The sequence below is a fragment of the Protobothrops mucrosquamatus genome, unplaced genomic scaffold (assembly GCF_001527695.2).
Source record: "Protobothrops mucrosquamatus isolate PMUCROS unplaced genomic scaffold, P.Mucros_1.0 scaffold_254, whole genome shotgun sequence".
Lineage (NCBI taxonomy): Eukaryota > Metazoa > Chordata > Lepidosauria > Squamata > Viperidae > Protobothrops > Protobothrops mucrosquamatus.
Window position 1 is genome coordinate 448,120 of NW_015386330.1, and position 26,290 is coordinate 474,409.

Genomic DNA, 26,290 nt, shown 5'->3' on the forward strand with positions numbered 1-26,290 from the left:
TTTGGTACATGTAGTTATTTTGGTCATCTTCAAAGTTTTTGTCTATTCTCTAGGCTCCTGATGGCCATATTTTCTTAGAAGCCTTTTCACCTGTGTACAAGTATGCCCAGGATTTTCTTGTGGCCATTGCTGAGCCAGTTTGCCGACCTACCCATGTCCATGAATATAAACTGACTGCTTACTCCCTGTATGCTGCTGTCAGTGTGGGTTTGCAAACCAGCGATATCACTGAATATCTACAAAAACTGAGTAAGACTGGTGTGCCTGATGGGATCATTCAGTTTATTAAGGTACACTGTCATTCATTATCTAATTGCATGTTCCAGATACAAAGGGCTGGATGCTGGGGGGGGGGGAATAAATCATCTCAAGAGATACTGCATCTTCTCTTGTGTTTGGCTTTGGTACAGAGCTTCATGGCAAGAATTATTTTGGAAATCAAATGAAAGAAATATGCCATATACTTTAGTATTTACATTTGATTGTTTACTTCAGCATAATTAAGGAAGACAAAAAACTGGGATGCAAGTAGAGAAAGGTTGATTCAAGATAGGTATAAGTGACAGAAATGGCTTGTTTTTTTCATGGTAATAAACCAATGCTCCCACTTGCTGTTATGGAACTCGGCCAGGATTTTACAAGAATACAGTAATCATATTATGAAAGCAAACTTTTGGCCATTTATGACCTCCCTAATATTTTTTTTTTGTCTCTTTAGAAGAGCACACACTTTGTTAGTAGATGTTAAAATATGGGCACAAGTGGCAAAACCTGCTTCAGAAAGTTGTTATGATGAGTTTTGCTAAATCAGCCATTCCCAACCTTTGGATCTCCAGAAGTAGTAGAGCAGAAGTAGTAGAGTTGGACTAGATGACCTCCAAGGTCCCTTCCAACTTTATCATCATCATCATTATTATTATTATTAATTGTCCCCATCTGGGTGATAAACATTTTGGTGTAATGCATCTGAAGAGTGCTAAGTTGGGAGAAGGCATATGAAATCATATGGTCCAAATTAATATTCAAGGCAATTTTTCTTATGAATTGCAGCCAAACATTTAGTTTTGATTTCCCTTTCTTATGGAATAATTTGATGAAAGTTTACTGTAGTCACTTAATTTTATGTGTAATACAAATAAATGTTATTCATCTATTTCTAATTAATATTATTGTCTTGTAGCTATGTACTGTTAGTTATGGAAAGGTGAAGCTGGTCCTGAAGCATAACAGGTAAAAAGTTACTTGCATGATGTGTTTTCTGAGTTATGGAATATGACATTTTCATTTGTATGTTCTGGTATTAGTTTTGGCTTTGATGCTATCTCAGTTAACAAATTTGGTTTTTCATAAGGTATTTGAAGAAAATATGATTGAATCAGAAATATATACAATTATAACGTTAAAAATAAGAGCGACTTTTTGATGGCCAGTGTCAACAGGAATAAAACAAAATCAGATGGGTTCAAACAAATAAATATGTAATGTCTCTGCAGAAAAAACAAAGGAACTAAAATTAAAATGCAGCAAACACCCAAATTCAAATAACAGAATAACCCAAGCTAACCAGTGTATGTTCTTTCAAATTGTGACTTGTTAACCCAAGATTAGTGGTTTCTTATGTACAAATGTGGTCATTGTCTCTTTAAGGACATAGTCAGGTATAAATTCTTTGTGTTTCTCCAATTGAATAGCACATTACCTGAAGAAAATTTAAAAACCCGCACATGTTTCTATAGAAGAAGATGTTAAAATGGTAAAAAGTTATAACATTTGTGGAATTATTTGTATAATTTTTTTCTCCCTTCCCCCCCTTTTTTTAATACTTGCTAGGTATTTTGTAGAAAGCACCCACCCTGAAGTCATTCAGCAACTTCTTCAAGACCAAGTTATTAGGGAGTGTCGCCTGAGAAATGCAGAGGGGGAAGAAACTGAACTCATAACTGAAACATTCAAGAGCAAATCTGCAGTAGGTTGAGATTATGGCCCACACACTTTATATAGTGTGTGGGAGCCATTTGCTTTATTCTGTAACTATAGTTGAACAATTATGTCAAATCTGATTTCTCTTTATAAGAATTCCTTTTCAGTAGGGTGAATATGCCACATATTTTTGTGCCTGTTGTCATCACTATTAATTCTTAGGGAAGGGTTGATTTATTTACAGTTTATTGTATCTGTACAGTCTGCTTTCATACATTCTTTAAATGTTCTTTGCCTATCCCAGTGATAAAATGAGCCTCTATCTGGCTTCATTTTTCTCTGCTCAGTTGAGAAATCTTATGTATTTTAGATTTCAAAGTCTGGTGAAAATAGTGGGCCATCAACTTCTCAAGGGCCAGACGGTCAGAATAAACCAGATGTCCCTGCTGACTTATTTGAATTTTATGAACAAATGGACAAAGATGAAGAAGAGGAAGAGGAAACTCAAACTGTGTCTTTTGAAGTGAAGCAGGTAAATACATGAATTTACTTATACCTTACTATTCTTATAGAAGCATATGGAATATGAACTACTTATAAAATAATATCTTATTTTTGATGCGATGAGATGTCCGATAATTTAAATCTTTTTTTCCCCCTTAAATACTTTTGTGTCTCTTTGCCTAGTCCTCCTTTAAATTTGCATTTCAGGCTACAGCGAAACCTGTTTTAGTAGTGTTGTATAACTGCAACATATGTCCATTAAAGGAATCGATCCAAAACACTCTAGTTTCTGTGGTAGTTCCATGGCAAACTAGTTATCCCTAAAGGAGTGTGGATTGCTTTTTGGCAGAGATTGGCAGTCTCCAGACAAGGAAAGACCATGAGATTGCTCACCTGTACTTCTCCAATTGCTCCTTGTCGGTAGATAGCAGGAACTGAGGTTTTTGTGGTCAACTTGTGAGTCAAGCAGCTGGAAGTTAGGGATTTGAATTAGGCTCACAACTGCAGTCTATAAAAGACAAAGTTTGCAATAGTGGTGAATATCTGTAGCTCGGGTGTAGGATGAGGGTAAAGATTTGTTCTCCGAGCTTGTGGGTTGGTTTCTGAACGTTTCATTAATCGACACACCCACACCCGAAGCCCTTGTAACCAAAAGAACATTGACATCTCCTAAATGGGTCGCGACCCCATTTGGGGTCGATCGACCATTTCACGGGGGTCGCCAAGCAAGGCTGTCCGCCATTTTTTTGTACGCCATTTTTCCCCCTTTTCCGGCGGGTGCCTTACCTCCCTTGGGCTGGGCCAGCTGGTGGTCGGCCTGCTCCGTCTCTGCCGCTTGCCAGCTACGCCTCGGCCGGCGCAGGGGGCGGAACCAAGCATGCGCAGCGCTCCCGGGCAGGGAAAGTCCTCGACTTACGACCGGTTGGGTAGTCCTCGTCTTACAACCGGTTTAGTCCTCGACTTACGACCGGTTTAGTCCTTGACTTACGACTGGTTTAGTCCTCGACTTACGACCGGTTGGGGGTTGTGGCATTAAAAAGGTTGAGAACCATTGTTTTAGAGAGAGAGTGCAAGCGCAATCTGACATCTCAAACTTTATGGAAAATTTTAAGCACTTTCCCATAGCTTTAAATGAGTAACTGAATAGAAGAACTGTAAAAGACCCTCCTAACCTTTTTGTTTCCATTTCTAGGAAATGATTGAAGAGCTTCAGAAGCGTTGCATTCAGCTGGAGTACCCTCTGCTTGCTGAATATGATTTCAGAAATGATTCTGTGAATCCAGATATTAACATAGACTTGAAACCCACAGCTGTTCTCCGACCATACCAGGAGAAGAGTTTGAGAAAAATGTTTGGGAATGGTCGTGCTAGATCTGGGGTTATCGTCTTGCCTTGTGGTGAGTGGATTCTGTTGAAACGGAATATTCTTTAGCATTACCTGATTGAGATTAGATTCTGAGATAATACTAGTAAAAATAGCATTTGTTTCATGGGATGTCCATATTTGTTATCTATTTCTTCCTCTTGCACACTACTCATTTCAATATCTCTGAGCATCTCATACAGAATTCTTATCTGATTTCTGTACAATTTATACATAGTTTATAATTGGTTTCAGCAACAGAGTGGCATGAGTTACTTTCAGACCATGTTGGTATCTTTTTTTTTTTTTTGATAGGGACTAGGTTAGAGCTTTCAGAGCTCTTTTAAGTGGGACATATCTGGCTCAGTATTATTTATTCTCCGAATAGTAGTACATTCCATGCAAAGCTTTGACAAATTTTTGTTTCATTCACTTTAGGTGCTGGCAAGTCACTTGTAGGTGTAACAGCTGCTTGCACTGTTCGTAAGCGGTGCCTGGTATTGGGTAATTCTGCTGTCTCAGTGGAGCAGTGGAAAGCCCAGTTCAAGATGTGGTCTACCATTGATGATAGCCAAATCTGCCGATTTACTTCTGATGCCAAAGACAAACCAATTGGCTGTTCTATAGCTATCAGCACCTACTCCATGTTGGGACACACAACAAAGAGGTCATGGGAGGCAGAGAGAGTGATGGAATGGTTGAAGAGCCAAGAATGGGGTCTGATGATCCTCGATGAAGTGCATACCATACCTGGTAAAGCCCCAATACCTGGCTATTGTTTTGCCCCAGCCCAGGTTTCATTACTGAATTATAGGAACCCGGATTATTCTGCAATACGTTGACGATACTGCTTTGTAAAAAGTAGTATACCTTTATAATGAATCTAATATATGTAAAATGAAACAATAACATTAGCATGAATGCTGCAGTTCGATACATTTTTAAACATCAAAGATACACCTTTTATTGTACTTATAGTTTAATGATAATTGCTGCGGTTTTTTTATTTGTTGGTGGAATTTTTTTTTAAAAATCCACTAATGCATGGCTTTTGGATTTAGATATTAGCCAACTCAGCAATGATTTGCCCGAATTGATACTATTTAATTTTCTGTAGATTTAATTTGTGAAATGAATTGGATAAGGAATAATGTTAAGTTGTTACAAAACTGATCATGTAGATATATGCATGGAAATCAACTAAACATATCTAATTTTAACATAGGATTCCAATTCAGTGTGATTCTCATTTAATATCACTTATGGCATGAAAAATTAAGATGGTGCTATATTTTTTAAATACTCCTCAGACAGGATCTCACTGGTTTTTGCCCAATTCTTTCAGCAAAAATGTTCAGGCGTGTGCTCACTATTGTTCAGGCCCATTGCAAGCTTGGATTAACAGCCACTCTTGTCCGAGAAGATGACAAAATTGTAGACCTGAATTTCCTGATTGGGCCTAAACTCTATGAAGCCAATTGGATGGAATTGCAAAACAGTGGTTATATTGCTAAAGTCCAGTGTGCTGAGGTAAGGAATGTTTTGTTCAGTGCTAGCTGTGCTACAGTGACTCCAACAAATACGTTCTCCAGCAGCAATATTTTTCCTCAGCTGATTTAAAATTGGGATGTAAAACTCTGGACCATTTCATACTGGAAGTACAATTTCTGTATGTGCCTTGTTTTAGAGATCCTGGCTTGATCTGCCTCTTTTTTTTATTATTTATGATTTCAGTCTTCTTGTTCACTATTTGTAGCTCCTTACCATAACTCACACTTTTCCCGAGTCTTCTCTCTGAGGGAAAAATCTTCAGCAGGGAAGAGAAATGGCTTCTCTTTAGTCAATTGCTGCTAGGGATAGAATCGAAAGTTGTTAATAGTTCTTTATGGAGTTTTAAATAATCAGAATTTTTTTTTAAAATGGCTACAAATATCTGTCCCTGCCTTATCTTTCCTGCTAGCGTAAATACTTTTTTTCTTTTTATCATACGGTGTAATCTTTTATCCTTGTCACATTTCTGTTGTAAACTCTTATTGAGCTATTCTTACTAAAGTTTGTACTTTATTGGATATAATTGTAGGTTTGGTGTCCAATGTCTCCTGAATTCTACAGAGAATACGTAGCTATTAAAACAAAGAAGCGGATATTGCTCTATACTATGAACCCAAACAAATTTAGAGCTTGCCAGTTCCTGATTAAATTCCACGAACGAAGGAATGATAAGATCATCGTCTTTGCTGACAATGTGTTTGCTTTGAAGGAGTATGCTGTTAGATTGGGCAAGTAAGTATTCATGAATTACAGATATTTGTGTGTTTAATAAATGTCAGAAGCAAAAAAGACTTCTTCCAGGTTGGTGACTTTGCATATTAAATCCTTAAAATCAGCAGTATTACTTTTTTCTTATTATATATTCATTTGCATGAAATTACAGGAGTTAATTATCAACCAGGGACAAAAAGATTTCTGAAGTTAGAATCCTTGATGAATAAGTTACAGTACAATCTATTTTACTACATGTACAGTTACGACTACAAATGCATAATTATTGGCAAGCAGAGGATATCCTGGGCCTTTGAAGTTTTGAGGATTGCATTTCAGAAAGGGGCAATAATTTATTTATTTATTTATTTATTTCATTTATACCCCGCCCTTCTCCCGGAGGACTCAGGGCGGCTTACAGCCAGTTTAAAACAATCCCACATAAATACCAAATACAAATCTAAAATAATTAAAAATAAATATTTGAATTGGCCGCTCTATTAAAATTTTGTTAAAACCAATTAAAATACCCCCTAGGCCAGTCCTGCCTNGAGGGACACGGATCCAACAAACATGTGGTTGCATTAAGCCTCCCCAAGACCCTGTCCACGTCCTCGGGAGCCACAGAGTCAAACTCCTCCCATACAACCATCTCAAGACCTGCTTCTATCTCCTCCCCCTGGGCCAACCAGTCGGAGTCTAAGCCTTCCCGGATCCGCGCGACTTTGTCATACAGATATTGGGCGAAATTTGTGAAATGAATTGGATAAGGAATAATGTTAAGTTGTTACAAAACTGATCATGTAGATACGTGCATGGAAATCAACTAAACACATCTAATTTTAACATAGGATTCCAATTCAGTGTGATTCTCATTTAATATCACTTATGGCATGAAAAATTAAGATGGTGCTATATTTTTTAAATACTCCTCAGACAGGATCTCATTGGTTTTTGCCCAATTCTTTCAGCAAAAATGTTCAGGCGTGTGCTCACTATTGTTCAGGCCCATTGCAAGCTTGGATTAACAGCCACTCTTGTCCGAGAAGATGACAAAATTGTAGACCTGAATTTCCTGATTGGGCCTAAACTCTATGAAGCCAACTGGATGGAATTGCAAAACAGTGGTTATATTGCTAAAGTCCAGTGTGCTGAGGTAAGGAATGTTTTGTTCAGTGCTAGCTGTGCTACAGTGACTCCAACAAATACGTTCTCCAGCAGCAATATTTTTCCTCAGCTGATTTAAAATTGGGATGTAAAACTCTGGACCATTTCATACTGGAAGTAAAATTTCTGTATGTGCCTTGTTTTAGAGATCCTGGTTTGATCTGCCTCTTTTTTTTATTATTTATGATTTCAGTCTTCTTGTTCACTATTTGTAGCTCCTTACCATAACTCACACTTTTCCTGAGTCTTCTCTCTGAGGGAAAAATCTTCAACAGGGAAGAGAAATGACTTCTCTTTAGTCAATTGCTGCTAGGGATAGAATCAGAAGTTGTTAATAGTTCTTTATGGAGTTTTAAATAATCAGATTTTTTTTTTAAATGGCTACAAATATCTGTCCCTGCCTTATCTTTCCTGCTAGCGTAAATCCTTTTTTTCTTTTTATCATACAGTGTAATCTTTTATCCTTGTCACATTTCTGTTGTAAACTCTTATTGAGCTATTCTTACTAAAGTTTGTACTTTATTGGATATAATTGTAGGTTTGGTGTCCAATGTCTCCTGAATTCTACAGAGAATACGTAGCTATTAAAACAAAGAAGCGGATATTGCTCTATACTATGAACCCAAACAAATTTAGAGCTTGCCAGTTCCTGATTAAATTCCACGAACGAAGGAATGATAAGATCATCGTCTTTGCTGACAATGTGTTTGCTTTGAAGGAGTATGCTGTTAGATTGGGCAAGTAAGTATTCATGAATTACAGATATTTGTGTGTTTAATAAATGTCAGAAGCAAAAAAAGACTTCTTCCAGGTTGGTGACTTTGCATATTAAATCCTTAAAATCAGCAGTATTACTTTTTTCTTATTATATATTCATTTGCATGAAATTACAGGAGTTAATTATCAACCAGGGACAAAAAGATTTCTGAAGTTAGAATCCTTGATGAATAAGTTACAGTACAATCTATTTTACTACATGTACAGTTACGACTACAAATGCATAATTATTGGCAAGCAGAGGATATCCTGGGCCTTTGAAGTGTTGAGGATTGCATTTCAGAAAGGGGCAATAATTGGGCATTGTCAGGACAAATCTATATTTAATTGAATTTGATTACAGTTATCTTAAAGCTACATCATTCCTCAGGTACTTTCCTCTTTTATCCCAATAAGCAGTGCTTTTTTTGTAAAAAAAAAAAAAAAAGGTGCTGGAACTTACACATGTCATACAATCCTGGAACGGATGGGATGTTCCAAGGTAGGTTTTTTCCACGGCCTTGAGGGTTCTAGGTGTTCTATGACAAAAAAAGCCTTGCCAATAAGTAATGAGAATTCTATAGCTACTATTGGAAGGTCTCCAGAGGTCACAGCTAAGGGATCCATCCATCTCAAAATTGTAATGTATAATATCTTTGCATCTCTGTAAAGGAACAACGTATATGCAGTAAGAATATTTTGCTATTGAGAAATTTATGAAAGGTTCCCTAAAGCTGCTTTATGATAATGTAATCTAAATTCAAAGGGCAGTTACATTGTAATTATTTGATAAAATAGGGAGAATAACTTAAAACACTGCAATATGAATAAGACTTTTAAGAGTCTCTTAGTTTTGCTGTTGTATGAGGGGACAGCACAGGATGAGATTATTAGATAGTATCAACGCAGTGAACAAGAATTTGGGCCCACTGCAGGAGATAGTGGAGGACAGGGCATGCTATTGCCCATGAGAACACAAAGAGTCGAACATGACTTAGTGACTGAAGAACAAAAAAATTATTTTCTGATTGAGAAGAACATTAAATAATATGTTCACGGTTATCCATCTGTTTCCTGTATACAAAAAAGCATATAGTTGATAACAATAATTTGCCATGTGAGGCGTCCTTGGTGCTCCCCGAGCTTACTTGTTTTCCTGCAGACATTTCGTTACCCAAACTAGGTAACATCATCAGTGCTGGTCACAATTTGCCATGCGTTTTCCAGCACTCTAAAGATCAATGCTACATATTCAGTTTAACTAATTATCATTTGAAAAACCTCTGCAGCAGAAAAGTAAGGTACCTTCACTGTCAGGATAGCTTGCAGAAGCAGTATTTAAACAAATTGTTCAAGTCTAGTATCAGAGGCAGAATTTAAATTCAAGACAGAAACTTGAAGGAAAAATGCTGCAGTGTGATTGTTTTACGTAGTGATGTGTTTCAGCCTTTTTTGGTTTCTTTTAAATAGTAGTTGCTGTTGTAGCTTGAGCATTTTGGTTGTTACTTGTTAGATTTATTTTCTGTTTCTTCCAGTACCAGAGGCAGCATATATATTTCCCCTATCAGTTTTCTCCTCCAAATTTTTATGCAACAATATCTATGTGAAGTGGGTTGGGATGAAAAAGAATCACCAACCCAAATTCAGTTAGTGAACTTCTATCAGTCAGCTAAAATTTGAACCTAAGTTTCCCCAAGGTGGTTTTGTCATATGGAATAATTTTCAGAGCCTTCTTTGAGGATATTTTAAATTATTTCATTAATACTGTAGCATATTTACTTGGTCCATGGAAACTTCAGAGAAACCATCAGTTCTCAGTTTGTGATTAATTTTCAAGTTTATATTCATGTATATTAAGCCCTTCCTTCCTTCCTTCCTTCCTTCCTTCCTTCCTTCCTTCCTTCCTTCCTTCCTTCCTTCCTTCCTTCCTTCTTTCCTTCTTTCCTTTCCTTTCCTTTCCTTTCCTTTTTTCTTTCTTTCTTTCTTTCTTTCTTTTTTTCTTTCTTTCTTTCTTTCTCTTCTATTGGATATTAGGTATATATTTCAAATTTCATGCATGTTTTTTTAAACATGATGCTTAATTTGAATTGTGTTAGCTTTTTATTTTATTTAAATATGGCATATGAACTTAGCAGACACCTTAGATTGTATCTTAGATGGAATACTTCCACCATGCTCTGGCAGCATCTGTTTACTTTGTCACAAAATATATGTTGACTGTTAATTTTCATTGTAGCTCCCAGGGAACTATTTTCAGACCAGAATAATTTAATTCAAAATGCAATTTAGATGTGATCAGATATAAGTGGAAAGGGGAAAGAAGAACACAGCTGTTAAGTACAAGTTCATTGGTTCAGCTGAAGAAAATACCTTTTTTATTTTAACAGCTGCTTCTCTCCTTTCATGTAGGATTAGTAGATATATTCCACCCACTGATCTGTTGAATCATGAGGCACACATCAAGCACATAACATTTTACAACTGTCAGGATTTATTTCTGTGGCGGGAGGGGTGTCTGACAGAATGAATTTGTCTCCAAATGACTCCGAACGCAATCCAGTGAACTAAAAATAAACAAGAAAAAAAAATGCTACAAAAAAAGGAAAGTTCTTTTATAAAAGTATAACTTAATTACATAGTGAAAGCATATTGCTGTGCTTTTTTTCATCTTAATCATAATATATTCATACTAGATTGTATGACGTATCTGAATCCAGGAAGTAAAATATAACTATTTGATCCTTTCTATGTATGCATATTGTCTCTTTTAGACCTTATATTTATGGGCCTACAGCACAGGGGGAGAGGATGCAAATACTGCAGAATTTCAAACACAATCCCAAAATCAATACCATCTTTATCTCCAAGGTAATGGATTCTTCTCTGCTTGGTATTGGACTAAATTAGAGTGGTTCAGCACTCCTTTTGAACAATCTGTAAATTATTTTTTACTTTTTTTTCATATTCATGTGTTTTTCATTGTTGGCCACAAGCTAATATGTCTTACTAAGATTTGGTTATCTACATTAATATGAGAATATAGTTTGTTTCCTAAAAGGTGCTTATGCATTACAGGTTGGTGATACATCTTTTGATCTGCCGGAAGCCAATGTTCTCATTCAAATTTCATCTCATGGGGGCTCTCGAAGACAGGAGGCTCAGAGACTGGGTCGAGTCTTAAGAGCCAAAAAAGGTAAATGGAGTCTTGTGTTGCAATATTCTGTGATTTTAATGGAACACCGAAGCGTGAAAGCAATATGTTATTTAGCTGACTAAGCACATACAGTTTGCTATTGTCCTGTTTTGTCACTCGTCAGCTCAAGGTCACAGGTTATGACAAAATTCAAAATTATTAAAAGTACTTCAATAGGGGGTCATCTTTCCTTTTCTCTTTCCTGCCTAATCATTCCTCCCAAAACTTAATATTTTTAGTTTTTTAAAGAGACAATTTAGTAGATCTTGGGTTAAAGAGACTTTTGTTATTCTGATTGAACAGCTTTGTACCACTGTGGTATTGTTTTACAATGGGATTAGGGCTTGGAGAAGTATTTTTTCATGCCACACTACCCCAAAGGAAACAGACTGATTGAGGTATTCCATTAGCAGCTTGACCAGCCAAAGTATAAAGTTAGCAATAATGACATCTGACGTGAGTATGAGGTGTGTTTTTAAGACTAATGCATATAAGCGCTTTCTGGCTGAATGTTTGCTAAAGGATTCCCAGGTGTTTTAGCGCAAAGTACTCCTTCCTTTAGATCCAAAACTAAGCCTCTGTGACCAGCTGAATTACAACAAAGGATAATTGTTGTAAAAAATTACTAGAATTTATAAAATGCATTTTTTGTATTCCACAAGTTTCCAAACTAAGAACATTAAAATGATGCTAGCAAACTATATTTGATAAATTACATACTTTTTTTAAAAAAATGGGCCTCCCAATTTGACACGTGGGTGTCTGTTTTATATGTAGATACCTGGTTTGCTATCTTGGGCGCTTCCTTTTCCATCTAACTTTCTGTAATTTTAAAACATTCTTTTAATGTAAAAAAGCAAGATAACATTTTCTATATCATTTTTTATTTTCAAGGAAGCATCCAGGATTCAGATGGTCACCATACATTTCTTTAAAAAAAAAAATTGAAGGGAGTGGGAGTGAAAAATGCTTTGTTTGAAAGTATATCCTTTTTACCAGAGAAAGGATAGGATTTTCTACTCAGGGTGAAGACTTGCTCCTCTTCAGAGGGCAAAATTGCTGTAATACACTCTGCTATAGGCTATGTGCCAAATTAGGGGGATTTTCCATTAACTGGGGAAAAAAACACTTACTAGAAATTTCCTGGAAGAAATCATGATTTTTCAGCTGAGAAAAGTTTGAGGTTTTCTTTTCTTTTGCTAATCTGTAAATTTAAATTTGGCAGAAATATTGTTATCTGTATACTTAATTACGAATGGTAGGAAGAAACTTTTGCAGACAAGAGAAAACCAACAAAACTTTGTTTTTCTTTAAGGTTTTGACTTGCTTTGATGTGAGCTTAATCTTCCATTACTATTTTTTTTCCCTTCAGGAATGATTGCAGAGGAATACAATGCCTTTTTTTATTCTTTGGTCTCTCAGGACACTCAAGAAATGGCATATTCTACAAAACGTCAAAGGTTTCTAGTAGATCAAGGCTATAGCTTTAAGGTAATTCTGTTATGTGTAATTTGCAGAATTGAGAACACAGAACAGGCTTTAATCATAAGTTCTAATGTTCAGATGTTCAAACTGCACACTGTGGGCAGAGTTAGAGAGTACTGCAGTCTAACCACTGTGCCACCAGAGGTCCAATATTTTTATTATATTGTAATGGCAGAAAACCAGTCTATTTTAACTTTATTTTAAGTGAATTAGCTGTTGCATTGTAATTATGTTTCTGCCTACTGGACAAATTGTATACCGGTAGTTCTCAATTTACAATGGTTCATTTAGTGACTGTTCAAAGTTACAACGGCACTGAAAAATGTGACTTATGACCGTTTTTCACAGACCTTTATAGCAGCTCCATGAAGATGTGATCAAAATTGAGATGTTTGGCAACTGATTCATATTTATGACCGTTGCTGGGTCCCAAGGTCATCTTTTGCAACCTTCTCACAAGCAAAGTCAATGGGGAAGCCATATTTATTATTTATGTATAAATAATAAATATGTATTCCCCCCCTCCATCTTACTACAGGGTATCTCTGGGCAGCTTACAGTTACATATACCATTAAAACATAATGAGTTAAAATCAGATATTAAAACCAAGGATACGGGGAGGGCAGGGGCAGAGTGGGAGGGAAAGGGGATCTGTAATTACTCAGTCAATAACTCCATTGCAGTGTTCCCCCATTGGGGCCCAAGCCAACTGGCAGAGCCACATCTTTAGGCTCTTACGAAAAGATAGGAGGGTTGGTGTCAACCTCATATTGGGAAGGGGCAAGATGTTCTAGAGGGCAGGAGCAACAGCAGAGAAAGCCCTCCTGGACCCCACCAGCCGGAATCCTCGTGCTGACTGGACCCGCAGCAGGCGTCCTCTGGCACGAGTGGTACGGGCCAATCGCAGGGGGTGAGACGATCCCTCAAGTAACCTGGACCCATGTCATGAAGGGCTTTAACAGTGATCACCAATACCTTGAATTACACCTGGAAGCAGACTGGTAACCAATGCAGCTTGCGGAGCAGTGGTGTTACAGCGGCCATTCTTGGGGGGCCCAAAACTACCCGTGCTGCTGTACTTTGCACCAGCTATAGCTTCCAAATGCTCTTCCAGGGTAGCCCCAAGTCTAGTGTTTTATAATCAGCTGTGAGATAACTAGGGACTAAACAATTGAGCACAGGGAATCCTGGTCTAGGAAAGGCCACAACTGGTGCACAACATGAAGTTGTGCAAAGGCTGTCCTAGTCGCAACTGCTACCTGTTCCTTGAACAGGATTTGCAAGTCCAGGAGAACCCCCAAGTTGCGGACCAGGACTTTCTTTGGGCAATGCCGCCCTATCCAGAGTTAAAGATGACAAAGTCCTGGATCGCCGAGTCCTGTGTACCCAAAGCCATTCGATCTTACCAGGGTTCAGTGGAAGCCTGATATTTCCCCATCCAGGCCCCCACAGCCTCAAGGAACCATGAGAGGGTGGCCACAGCATCACTTGGACCACCAAGAGTGGAAATATAGAGTTGGAAGTCATCAACATACAGATTCACTTAACAATTGGGTTACTAACTTATTAACTGCAGTGATTCACTTAACAACTGTGGCAAAAAAGGTCATCAAATGGGGCAAAACTCACCTAACAAATGTCTCACTTAACAGAAATTTTGGGCTCAACTGTGGTCGTAAGTCGAAGGCTACTTATATTTATATACCAAAATTCTTTAGCTGTATTAAGAAATATTCTTGTAGCAAAAGAATTAAGAGATACACCTTACTAGTTTGTTCTTTTATGTTATAGTTCTGAAAATTTTTAGGAGTTTGATCCAAATAAGGAGGTAATACAGAAGGGCTGCATATTTAGATTCCACTTAGATTCTTAGTATAACACTGTGTTTTGGAGTGCTCATACCTCCTTTTTTAGTTGGTAAGATAATTAAATCAAAACACTGTCCCTAAACTCCAAAGAGCACTAAATTTAGTGTGTTTTAATATCTTCACAACAGCTGTTTTTTAGTGTAAATGCAAAAAAAAAAAGATGCTGTTAAGATGCTAAGCTTATACTCCTGTGGAAAAGTATAAAGCACTCTTGTGGTTTCTATTAGGACCCTATTTATAACTTTGTATCTGGTGAAGTACCCAGACAGTTCAGATTTATTTTATGCATAGTTACTATTATCATACCGAAAATTGGAAGTCTGTACCATCTTTTCAACTAACAAATATTAAAAGAAAATGTTCTTTTGAGCTATAGGTCACTTCATTAGATGCCAAATTTTTACTGTCTGTAAAACTAGACATGCTCTGATAAAAATTGTATTATGGTGAAAAATAGAATCTTTGATTATTTTTAATTTTTAGATTTCTGTTCAAAAATTAGATTGGAATTATAATGATATAATATACTGTCAGTGACATCAACATATTGAATACTTTTTTCATCATTAGTGTTGCCATTATATCATCTGCTTCTAAAAATCATGATGCTCCTTAGTAGATGCTTATTGAGATGTGTGCTTAACTGTGTGAAAACTTTAAATTAAATTATAAAACACCAATAGGAAGAAAGTTTGCTGATAAATTTATTTTATTTATGCATGTTCGATCATGGGCATTTTACAATTCCTTGAATCAATGATCCACTGGTGAAGGGATTTTCCCAGAGTAACATCCTGATATAATATATGATCTTCTACCTTTTTCAGAATATGATGGCAGTATGTACAAGAACTGATAATATGCGTTCCCATAAGCAAATAAGAAATGGTCATCATAGGGGTAAATCTTCTTTTCACACTTAAATTTACTTGCAGAAAGGCACTTAGGTTGTCCATAAATCCATAAAATCTGGTTGTCATAGAAGATGATGAAGGAAAAAATGAAAGACTACACTGTCACTACATTTTTTTATCAATGAAATAATGTGACAATAAAATCAAGGAAAAAAAATAACAAAATGACTAGCGTGCTGCAGCATTTGAAAAACTGATAGTATGAGCCATGTCCTAGAAGCATATGCAATATCAGCTAGTTTCCCATTAAAATCTTTCTCAACTTTTAAAATTTCCCAAATAAGACTCAGCATAGGCACTTTGCCCTTGAGATGGTAATAATGGTAAAGAATAGAATGGAATAATACTGTGTCTCTTCCTGTTTCCAGGTAATTACTAAACTTGCAGGTATGGAAGAGGAAGAACTTATGTTTTCATCCAAAGAAGAACAGCAGCAGCTCCTCCAAAAAGTTTTACAAGCCTCTGATCTGGATGCTGAAGAAGAGGTGGTTGCAGGAGAATATGGCTCAAAGTCATCTCAGGCAAGTAGTTATTATTATGTCAAGACCCCAGAGTCAATTTTGTAAATTGGGCGCCATTTAAATCACATAATTGAGAACATTTTATATAAAAGGAAAATGAAATATAGTGTTCCAATAATTTTTTACAATTTTACATTTATCACTCAAGGGAATGTTTTGGCTTATAGCCTAGGACTTTTCCCTGTCTGCTACAATAGTATTAATCCCCATGGTCTTTCATGTTTTCCAACAGTGTACCCAACACCTCTGTACAGGTAGTCCTTGACTTATGATAGCGCTTCTGGAGATTGTAAAATGTCTCCCCCACCCCCAGGTGATTAAATGACTGCATTTTAGGTGCTTGGCCACAGGCTCACATTTACAACTGGTTGCCACGTGCCCCATAATCATGTGAATGCTACTTGCAGCCTTCCTTGCCTGCTTCCCCAGAAAGCCAATGGGGGAAACTAGCAAGGAAGGTTACAAGCAGAGGCGATAGAGGGGAGTTGAAATAATTCCATGGGCTGCAGGAAAGAAGCTAAAATCTTCAGGATTTCAGTTCTATTTCTGCAGCTCACTGAAGGATTTCCCTTGTGCATGGAGGGGAGGGAAAATTCTTTGGCAGGCTGCAGTAATATTTGAAAATGAGAGGATTACCTGCCTCAACTGAGTGCAGAGCTAAAATCCTTCCACAGACAGTTCTTTTCCTTGATCTCCTTAACAACCTGGGAGATTGCAACCTGAAGTGCCAGGTTTGTGGTTCTTGAACAAAGCAATCACATGAGCAATTGCTTAACTGCCTCACTTAGTGGCTGAGGGTTAGTGTTAGGGTTAGGCAAACCTAACTGAATCCGTCAACCTTATGGTGATTATCCTCTTTTTTTTCCTTTCACCTTCCTTAGCATTACAGCCTTCTCTAGATGTCTTTGCATAATGTGTCCAAAATATGAAAATTTGAGTTTTGCCATTTGTGCCTTAAGTGAGAACTCTGAATTGATTTCTTCAGTTATCCATGTCTTTGTTTCCTTGGCAGCCTATGATATTCTTTTCCAACACCACAAAGTTCAAGAGTGTCAGTACTCTTCTGTTTCTTTTAAAATCCAACTTTTGCTTCTGTAGAGTGTCACAGATAATACCATAGCTTGTAAGATCACTAGCCCTCTCTTGCACTGAGGGAATTTTTCCATTTTCATCATTTAAGTTTTGTTGTCTATACTAAAATCATTTGGTTGTTTAGGAATATATTTTATTCAAACCCTATGATTTATCCTAGCTGCCCGTGCTCCAATCACATTTTATCTATGTGAGTTTTATGCAAAAGTACTTAGTTGTGAGTGGCTGTTTAAATATAGATACTCAGTGCAACTTGATTTTTTGTCTGAAAAAGGCTATAGTCTTATTTATAGATTTAAAGAAGGTATAATGTCATTTAAAATTCTACATGTCTTTTTATATGCCTTTTAATTCTTTTTATATGTATTTTAATTTTTGATTGGAGCCGCCCAGAGTTGGTTGAAAGATGAGTGGCTATATAAATACTTTAAATAAGTAAATAAAATTAATTTTTATGTTCTTTTCTAGATATCCCGACATTATGGCACAATGAGTTCCATGTCTGGAGCAGATGATACAGTTTACATGGAATATCAAACCTCACGAAGCAAGGCGTCTTCAAATAAACATATTCATCCACTTTTTAAACGCTTTAGGAAATAATATAAGGAAAATGCATTATATCTCCTTCCTATAAAAAGAAATATTAGAAGTTCATATTTCATAATTGAGGAAATGGAATAAGCAATTTGCTCACAACTGAAGATAATTATTTCAGTATTCTATATTCTGGGAATACTATTAACTTTATTTTTATTTAATAATTTCAGAGATTCTTAAGAATATTTGTGAATGTGTTTTATATTTATATTTGTAGCAAGAAGATAATAAGAGTGCAAGTATCTGAAAGCACTGAATAAAAATACTCTATATTAAAAGACTCTCATCTCCCCCCATTCATGATTTTATTCTGGTGTCTTAAACCACCTTATAGTGATTTAGTCTGGCTGTTGGGGCTGGGAGGTGGGAAAAGTATGAAACAGAGAAAATGTTATTGGAAAAAAATGTTGGAAAGACTAGGGATAAAAAGGGTAGAAATATTTAACCACATGCAGACTTCTGCTAAGGATATTTGACTATTATTCTTCATTCTTCAGAAAAAAATCAGTTGTACTAGGATTAGGGTTCATTCATTTTCACTATTTATGTTCTTATACTGCAGTATAATAGGTAAAAAATTAGGCAATGCACTACACACTATACATCCTGTACAAATTTCAGCATTCTAGCTTACTTTAAAACTTTAAATTAATCACTACATAATTCCCATGATCTCATATTAAAAATGTGTACTTCCTTTTCTTAATTAGAAAATGTCAAAGGATAAGATGTCATTTTGACATGACTGCTGAGTTCATTTGACATATTCTCCATAGGTGGTATTTGATAAATATGTATACAACAGAAGTAATTAAATTGAAGGTTACCCAGCTGTCAGAAAAAGGCACAAAGACAAACATGAAGAATGACTGTCACTATGACTCAAGCTAACATCAAGTAAAACAAATTAAATTTTCCATCTCCTTTTGCTTTAGTGGGAGGCAGCTTAGGATGTGATCAGTCTTAGTAAAGTAAAACCCTATAAACCTAAGTTGCCAAACTTATTTTTTTTAAAAAATGGTAAGTGTTGAGTTCAAAGAGTGAGAAAACAATTACAAAAGCTGCTGTCCAACAATCATTACTCACACACAACTCCTGTTGATTTCAAAGAGTTCTGCCTGAATAGTGATTGAAAGGGTGAGACCTAAACTGAGAGACCATTATGAGGTTACAGAGAAAAAAGATAGCATACCTTTTGGATTTATCTCTAATGCAACTCTATTAGAAGTAAAAGGACTTCCGGCAATTTATTATGAGCATGCCATATTGTTAATTATGTTCTGGTAATTATCTTCAGCATATTTAAATATATTTCAATAAACTGAGGTCTGAAAACAGTTAATTACAACCACTAAAATAATTACTGCAATTTGTTTTAGATGAAGCTACCTATGAAAACTTCAAAAGCTGCAGTAGGTAAAGAATAGATTCACTTCAGCCATATAAATACAAGTGGATAGCGCTGTATTATATAGGCTTTAAGTGGAATTCAAGAGTGTTGTTTTTAATTCTTAAAGTCCTACATCAATGGTGGCGAACCTATGGCACGCGTGCCAGAGGCGGCACTCAGAGCCCTCTCTCTGGGCACGCATGCCATGCCCTGGAGATGGCAACTGTCCCTTTTCAACCAGCCGCCCGTTAACTCGCCGAGGTCCCACATGGCCGGATGCATCCCAGCATGGCTGAGTTCCTTCCCCATCATCCCATCCTTCCTGGCCTCGCATGCTCTCCTTTTCCCGGGCACGACCCACTGAACCGCCTCCTCAGTTGTCGGTCGGCCGTCCAGCTCAGAGGCGGCTTCTCTGAACTGCTAGCGGTGGGCTGCGGAGCCCAAGAGTACGCCGATTGAGGGGCCGGCAGGTTATGGCTGCTGACAGACACTTGGCCCCCATGTGTTCGCTGGCTTCTGTGTGCCGGGGCCGATGGTGTCAGGAAGCAGCCGTCCTGGCCCCTGCGTTGCCTGGCCCTGCGACAATGGCACCCCCGCCCTGCCTCACCTTGCCTCGCCTCACCCTGCAGGACCCCCTGGATCTCCCCCAATCCTGCCCGGCCCCCCAGGCATCCCTCCCCACGACCAACATCGAGGTGACCATGCCCACCTTGGTCACACCCACCCAGTCTGTCATGACCACCACAGCCACGCCCACCCAGTGGGCCACGCCCACCTGGCACCCGGCGATAAATAAGTGGGTTTTGGGTTGCAGTTTGGGTACTCGGTCTCTAAAAGGTTCGCCATCACTGTCCTACATGTTTTGCTAGTAAGTAAATTCAGGATGATCTCCAGATGCACTGACCCTTCCAATACACATTATCCTAGGTGAGAAGGCTTAGTATGTCCAACATTTATGAGGTGAAGAGAGAGAGCGCCTGAAACAGTGTTTTACCTTGTAGTTTGCATCTATCTTACCCATCCCTCCAGAAAGACCCCGACAATGGAACTTCTGCAGAAACATTTAAAACCTAATGGTTTTAATTATCGGCTGATACAATAGTTCTATAGTTTACTTAATTGTTGGCTTAGCTGATTCTATGTAGTAACACAATTGTGGATGGTGGCCTAAGCTAGTTTTTTAAATATTATTTCCATTTTGAAATATCTAGACCAATTATTTGGTTTTTTTCTTGGATATAGAATTGAAACTACTTTGGTAACTACAGTGGATATATGAAACTGGACACGAGTAAAACTAAAGGAGCTAATAATGCTATTGACAATCGTATTTGTCTTTCCTATTATCCCATATCTAGAATGTAATCTTGGGAAATGATTGTTATTCATTGACCTGTATGTTACACATTATTCCAATTTGTCCCCTATGTGATTTAATAACTTGAAATATCAAAGTGGACATACTCTTGAAATTTGAGCTCAATGTGTTTCCTGAATTAGAATGAACTTCACTTAGATTAATGCTAAGTAATAAAATAAATTTTGTTGATCAGTGAAGTCTATACAGATAGTCTTTGACTTACAACCATTTGTTTAATGACCATTTGAAGTTACAGTAGCATTGAAAAAAATGACTTAACTATACTGCAAGGTAGTCTTTGGATTGGATAGTACCATCTCCACAAATAAACCCCCTTTATTAGCAAATGGGATTGACATCAAGCAAAAGATTCCATTGGAAGATGAGGACTTTTTTTAAAGGATTCCTTGGGGTCAAATTGCCCATTTAAATGAAATTATAATGAATCAAGATTAGAATTATATTTGTACACATCAGAAGCAATTCTGAGAATAAAGTGACAAACTTAATGAGTTTTCTCAGAAATCCATGCAAACGGATTCTGACAGGATAAAATTGTCTTTTCTCTTCATAGTTATTTTTTAATCTTTTAAAATATCCAACTATAATAAAAATTAAAACATGGCACAAACAAAATCAAAATAATTACATAAAATAGTTCTGCTTTAGAGAAGGCACATTAGCTTCAAGATACAGTATTATCTGTATTTAATATGAAACATAAAATGAAATTAAGCACTGATGAATATCACTAAACGATGTCTTTTTGTGCCTTTTCTGTAATGCATTGCTACACATTAAATAAACTTTCAAATGTTCTATTTTAGTATTAACTGACACATAAAAACCAAGTAAACTACAAAAAATAGACACGTAACTCATTTTTTTTTGCCAAACCAATGTAAAATAGAAGCCCCAATGTTGGCACTGTAAGATGATGTATTTAAGTATGGCACTTTTCCGACCTAAATGAAACAAAATGCATCATCGGCTTTCTCTCTTGAAGTCTCAGACCACCCCGCCTTTTTCAGCCTCCGGGGAGGGAGTCTTTAATAATGGCCTGTGTAAACTGATGCTTAGGCAGTAAGAGTTTGGAGAAGCGCTGCTTGACTAGAAATCAAACAGAGAAGCTCAGTTTAAATGAAAATCAGTTTGTGAGGGTTAGCAAAAGTTTTGTCTAACTTAAAATGTCTCTTCTCTCCAAAGCTTTGAAAATGGATTGCAAACAGGTGATTGAGGCTCAAAGGAACTGTGTTTATAGTGTTGTTTTTGGCAATAAGTTTCACCAGCTGCCCAAACTTTCAGGCAGCACTTCCTTGGAGATGCAAAATAATGCAGCTGCAGCAACAGAGGACAAAGAAGAGGAGATGGTGGAAACTTCAGAGGAAGCCAAGGGACTTCTCAAACCCAGCCAGCATCCAAGCTGCCGAAGAGTGAAAAGCCTGAAAGAAATGCCAGGACCCAAGACTTTCTCCAATCTCATTGAATTTTTCTGCAAGGATGGTTTTGCCCGCATTCATGAAATCCAGGTACAATTTAATGAAAAACAATCATTGTTGAGATTGATTATATTTGCTTTTTGTTGCACAAAGCAATTCTTAAAACTTAGCTTGCTGTTTATGGCGATGACATCTTAATACTAGAGTTTTACTACTAAGAATAAGTATTATTTCCTACTTTCTCTCCATCTCCCAGCTATCATGTTGTTTGGTTGTGATGATTTGTTTTTCATTCCGCAGAAATATTTTAGATTCCGATTTTATTAATAACATATATTGCAGTGGAGTGGAGTGGCGTAACTTGTGGGGATGAGGAATAAGAGACTGTTAACTTAACCCCTATACTTAAGGTATCTGCAGCCTTTAAATGGTAGTCAGGTTAATGTTAGCATGTTTACATGTGCACGTTCCCATACTTAGAGCAAGGCTGCAAAAGAGAGGGAAACAGGAAAATGATTCAGTGAATGCTTGGATTAGTTTACAGCTGCATCCATTTCCGTGGGAGTTAGTTCCAAGTAGATATATACTTGGATTTTTATTTTAGTTGCCTCAAGAGTATTTCTGCACTGAAATATCTTTTCCGCTTGAGATTGAATTTAATTGACCAAAATACTCTCCGTTGGTTTTCCAATCTGGTTGCAAGAGTGTCCGGGTACAAGTCACATTGCTGGGCTTTGCCCACAGAGCCAACAGCAGCCTATTTTCAGGCTTTCAGCCACCCACCCACCCACCTCTCTTTCTCTCAGGGTAAGAGACCATTTTGTCCTTTTAGCTTATTCTGGCCCCTACCCACGTTCTTCGGTATACAGCGCTATTAAAAACTGCTGCTGCTCGTTGTATACATGCTATAGATTATTTCATTTGGACGATTTAAGGGAGAGAGCAGCAGCACGATCTGCCGGCTAAGCATTTAACAGCCTCACTAACAGAAAGGCGGGCATTGTGAAGCCCTCCCATTTTTCAGCCGGCTTGCCGTTCTCGCTTCACGGAGCTGCGAGCGCGAGCCCGCCGCTTCGCGCGCCCGCGAGGTTCTAACGGTGCCAAACCCCCCCGCCCCCCCCCAACAACAACAGCACATTCTCCCCACAAGGCGCTTCCAAGGTGGTGGTGGGGGGGGGACCGAGCTAGAACCACGAAAACCCTACTATCTTTTCCGTTCGTTCTTCCAATTTCCATTCAGTTGATAAGAAAACGAACCCTGCGTCGTATTCAATCACTGACGCGGAGCGCGCGCAGTGCGTACACGCGCGCTTTCTAGTGGTGGATGGATCGAATTTCGGGAGAATGGGCCAGGATTCTCCGACCGTCCTCTTTCCCCATTGGCTCCTGATTACTATTATTTTTTTTACATTTGGCTCCGTAGTCCCTCCCCCATTCCATGACAAGATGGTTGCCATGGAGCGAGGGTGTTTTCACACATCTAATATTTGCTTACATAGATTCCGCCTCCCTTCGCCCCCCCCCCCCCGAATCTTTGGTGCTTTTGACATCCCCCGTTGCTGGCAATGAGAGCGTCAGTGTTTCTCAACTCTTGCTAAAGAGCTCGTATTTCTCAACAAGCATAATTATCCCACTTATCCTTTATAGAGGTCTATAAAACAGAGGTAAGCCAAGCCACTAAAGCAGTGGTGACGAACCTATGGCACGGGTGCCAGAGGTGGCATTCGGAGCCCTCTCTGTGGGCACTCGCGTTGTCGCCCCAGTCCTGGGCTTTCAGCTGGGTTTTATAAAACCTTTTCGCTTTAGGCCTCCGCCGCTGTGTGCAAAAAAAAAAAAAAAAAGTTTCAATCAGTCAATTTCAACTTCTCGCAGGAAAAAAAAGATCTTGCAAAGTTGAAATTGATTGATTGAACTTTTTAGTCCCACCCAGTCTGCCGTTACCACCCCAGCCACGCTCACCCAATGGGCCACACCCAGCCAATGGGCCAAACCGCCCGGCACTCGACGATGCATAAGTGGGTTTTGGGTTGCAGTTTGGGCACTCGGTCTCTAAAAGGTTCGCCATCACTGCACTAAAGGAAACAAAATGTATTTGAAAAACAAGAATGGAATGTAATTAGTTAAAACTGTATAAAGTCATTTCTAATTGCATGCCAATGCTAATCGCCCTTCCAGCAGGAGCCATCTTTTGCTTGTGGGGGCTTCTTTGGTGAGAGGAGGCTCTGGCCACCACATAAGAAAAACCCAGCTGTATCATGGAAAAAGAAAGGTTGTAAGAAGGCCCAGACTGGTACAGTAATGGCACATGGTGCTGTAAGCAGGGCTGGGTGGTGCAAGTGGCAGCATTGGGTAGCCAAAATAATGGAGATGGCGGGGGGATTTAAGAGGAAGCAGTCCCATACCATAACAAGGCTTGCGGCTGGGTGGGAATTGGGCTGGGACCTCAACTATTGACTGGTAAAATTTGGTAAATGACAGTAATGAGGCTGCCAGGATTGCAATAGCTAAATGATATGGTCCCATGACTATCACTTGGTGACAAAAATTTCGGCCTCTGTTTCTGTTAACTGAGGACTACCTCAGAATCACTGCTGTGAGATGGATGGCTCCATAAATCATAAGTATGATTTTTACAATATCTCAATTACCTAATCTTCCTTTCACTACCCACTGAGGGACTCCTTTCCAGTTCTTCCAATTTGCTTTCTTTACAGCTCAAACAACCAAGAGCAGGTATCTTGAGTTTGCTGGAAATGCATCTGTGGTCAGCAGTTGGGAGTTTATTCATGTCTCTTAGTGAGATAACAATTTATAGGGATTGTGGATGAGTGAATAATTCACACTAAATGACAAGACAATGCACAAAAGAATCCATTGTTAACCTACTAGCTTTACTGAGCACAAAATAGATAAGTTTTGCTTCAGTATTTTTATACACATACTTTTCACTCTCATATACCAAATCCTCAAGAGGCAATTACCCAAGGAGATAAAATGGCAAAAACAACTGCAGTTTCAGATGGTAAATATACACAATGTTTCCAATCAACTTCTTGTCCAGCCTTTTATAGCAAATCCTCCTCCTAGTTCAGATGTTGATAATGTTGATTAAGTCCATTTCAGCTAGGTTTTGTTTTCTACTTGATAAAACATTTCTTACCTTTGGTTGATTTCTAGTTCTATTTGGTTTACCTTATTATAGGGAGCTTTGTTCTTTGTTAGCTTTCTTGCTCTGGTTGCTTCCACCCCCCATGTCCTTCCCTGATTGTTAAAGACAGTCTGTAATATTATCAATATCCTTATTCAAGATCATTATGGTTCAGTAGGATATCTTGCAATGATAGGTAGAAATTTCCTGGAAGATTACAAGAACCAAACATATTGAATCCATTTGTTTAATATGTAGCTGATGATAGCTGACCACTACACCTAAAGTAGCAAAATTTAATCAGATATAAATTTGTCCATATTTTAATTATATTCGCCATATTTCATTTCACATAACTTTGAAAAACTGTTAGCAAGTTTTTTTTTACTACTTAGCCATGTCCAAAAAATACTTTGAGCAATTGCTAATTGGAAAAGCTACAAAGATGCCAAACCACCTTTCCTCCACTACATTTAACTGCTCCCAGGAACTAATGGTGAAGGATAGCATGTCAGCATTTTGAGCTACAGTAATTAGATGCTGCTATGGTAACTGGAATAAAGGAGATAATCAAACAAATTGGTTATTGAGCTTCAAGGGGGGGAAATTGTCAAGTTCAGGAGTTAGGAGGCAAGATGAGACAATTGGCTGGCCAGAAGTCTATGGAGATACAATTCTGTAAAGGAAACAAAGCTTTGCTCTTATGTCTGAAAACTACAATAGAACAAAAACAGAAAAAATGACTCAGTTTTCAAAACTAGGAAGTGTATGATGAAATAGACCAGGGGTGTCAAACTTGCCACATCACGTGATGTGTTGTGACATATCACAACTTTTTTTCCATTGCCGGCAATGGGGTGGGCTGGTTTTGCCATGACGCATCCGGCCCATGGGCCGGCAGTTTGACACCCCTGAAATAGACCAAAGCTATTTTTGAATTAGCAGAGAACTCTGCTTGGTTGCGTATTTGTGATTTTAAAAGATGCCTAATCAAATGTAACCAATCATTTCAAATTTGTTGGTACAACTTTACATCTAAACAGAGAAACTATTGTTCAACTGTTTATTGGAAGCTGCTGAAAGTGGTATTGAGAAGGACTCTGAAAGACACTTCCGGTGGCAGGCGATTTCGCTGGTCGCAGCTGTTTGCTGCCTCCCGCCTGTTTTGCGTAAAAGCCGGTTTGACAGCTAGCATCTGCTGTCAAACGGCTTGATACCTTTCCCCTGGGCATAAGGGGATCGGTGAGCTGCCCGGGGTAGGAGTTGAGTTCCCGAGTCGTCCTATATGGACGATGTAGGTGAGAACT

General features: G+C 38.0%; 2 protein-coding genes across 2 annotated transcripts in view; both read left to right on the forward strand.

The window, feature by feature from the left end:
- The window catches only part of LOC107302065 (general transcription and DNA repair factor IIH helicase subunit XPB), a 21,527-nt gene extending 3,600 nt beyond the window's left edge, over window positions 1–17,927 (forward strand). Inside the window, exons 3-15 of the mRNA XM_015831192.1 lie at window positions 54–290; window positions 1,181–1,230; window positions 1,831–1,966; window positions 2,291–2,452; window positions 3,617–3,821; window positions 4,226–4,540; window positions 5,133–5,317; window positions 5,868–6,070; window positions 10,744–10,840; window positions 11,048–11,165; window positions 12,538–12,656; window positions 15,802–15,954; window positions 17,515–17,927. Of these exons, the coding sequence (XP_015686678.1) occupies window positions 54–290; window positions 1,181–1,230; window positions 1,831–1,966; window positions 2,291–2,452; window positions 3,617–3,821; window positions 4,226–4,540; window positions 5,133–5,317; window positions 5,868–6,070; window positions 10,744–10,840; window positions 11,048–11,165; window positions 12,538–12,656; window positions 15,802–15,954; window positions 17,515–17,649 (2,115 nt within the window). The 3' untranslated portion in view covers window positions 17,650–17,927. The remainder of the gene's footprint in view (window positions 1–53; window positions 291–1,180; window positions 1,231–1,830; window positions 1,967–2,290; window positions 2,453–3,616; window positions 3,822–4,225; window positions 4,541–5,132; window positions 5,318–5,867; window positions 6,071–10,743; window positions 10,841–11,047; window positions 11,166–12,537; window positions 12,657–15,801; window positions 15,955–17,514) is intronic.
- Window positions 17,928–21,583: 3,656 nt separating this feature from the next.
- LOC107302019 (cytochrome P450 27C1) overlaps window positions 21,584–26,290 on the forward strand; it is a 32,801-nt gene continuing 28,094 nt past the window's right edge. Inside the window, exon 1 of the mRNA XM_015831157.1 lies at window positions 21,584–21,925. Coding sequence (XP_015686643.1) covers window positions 21,584–21,925 — 342 coding nt within the window. The remainder of the gene's footprint in view (window positions 21,926–26,290) is intronic.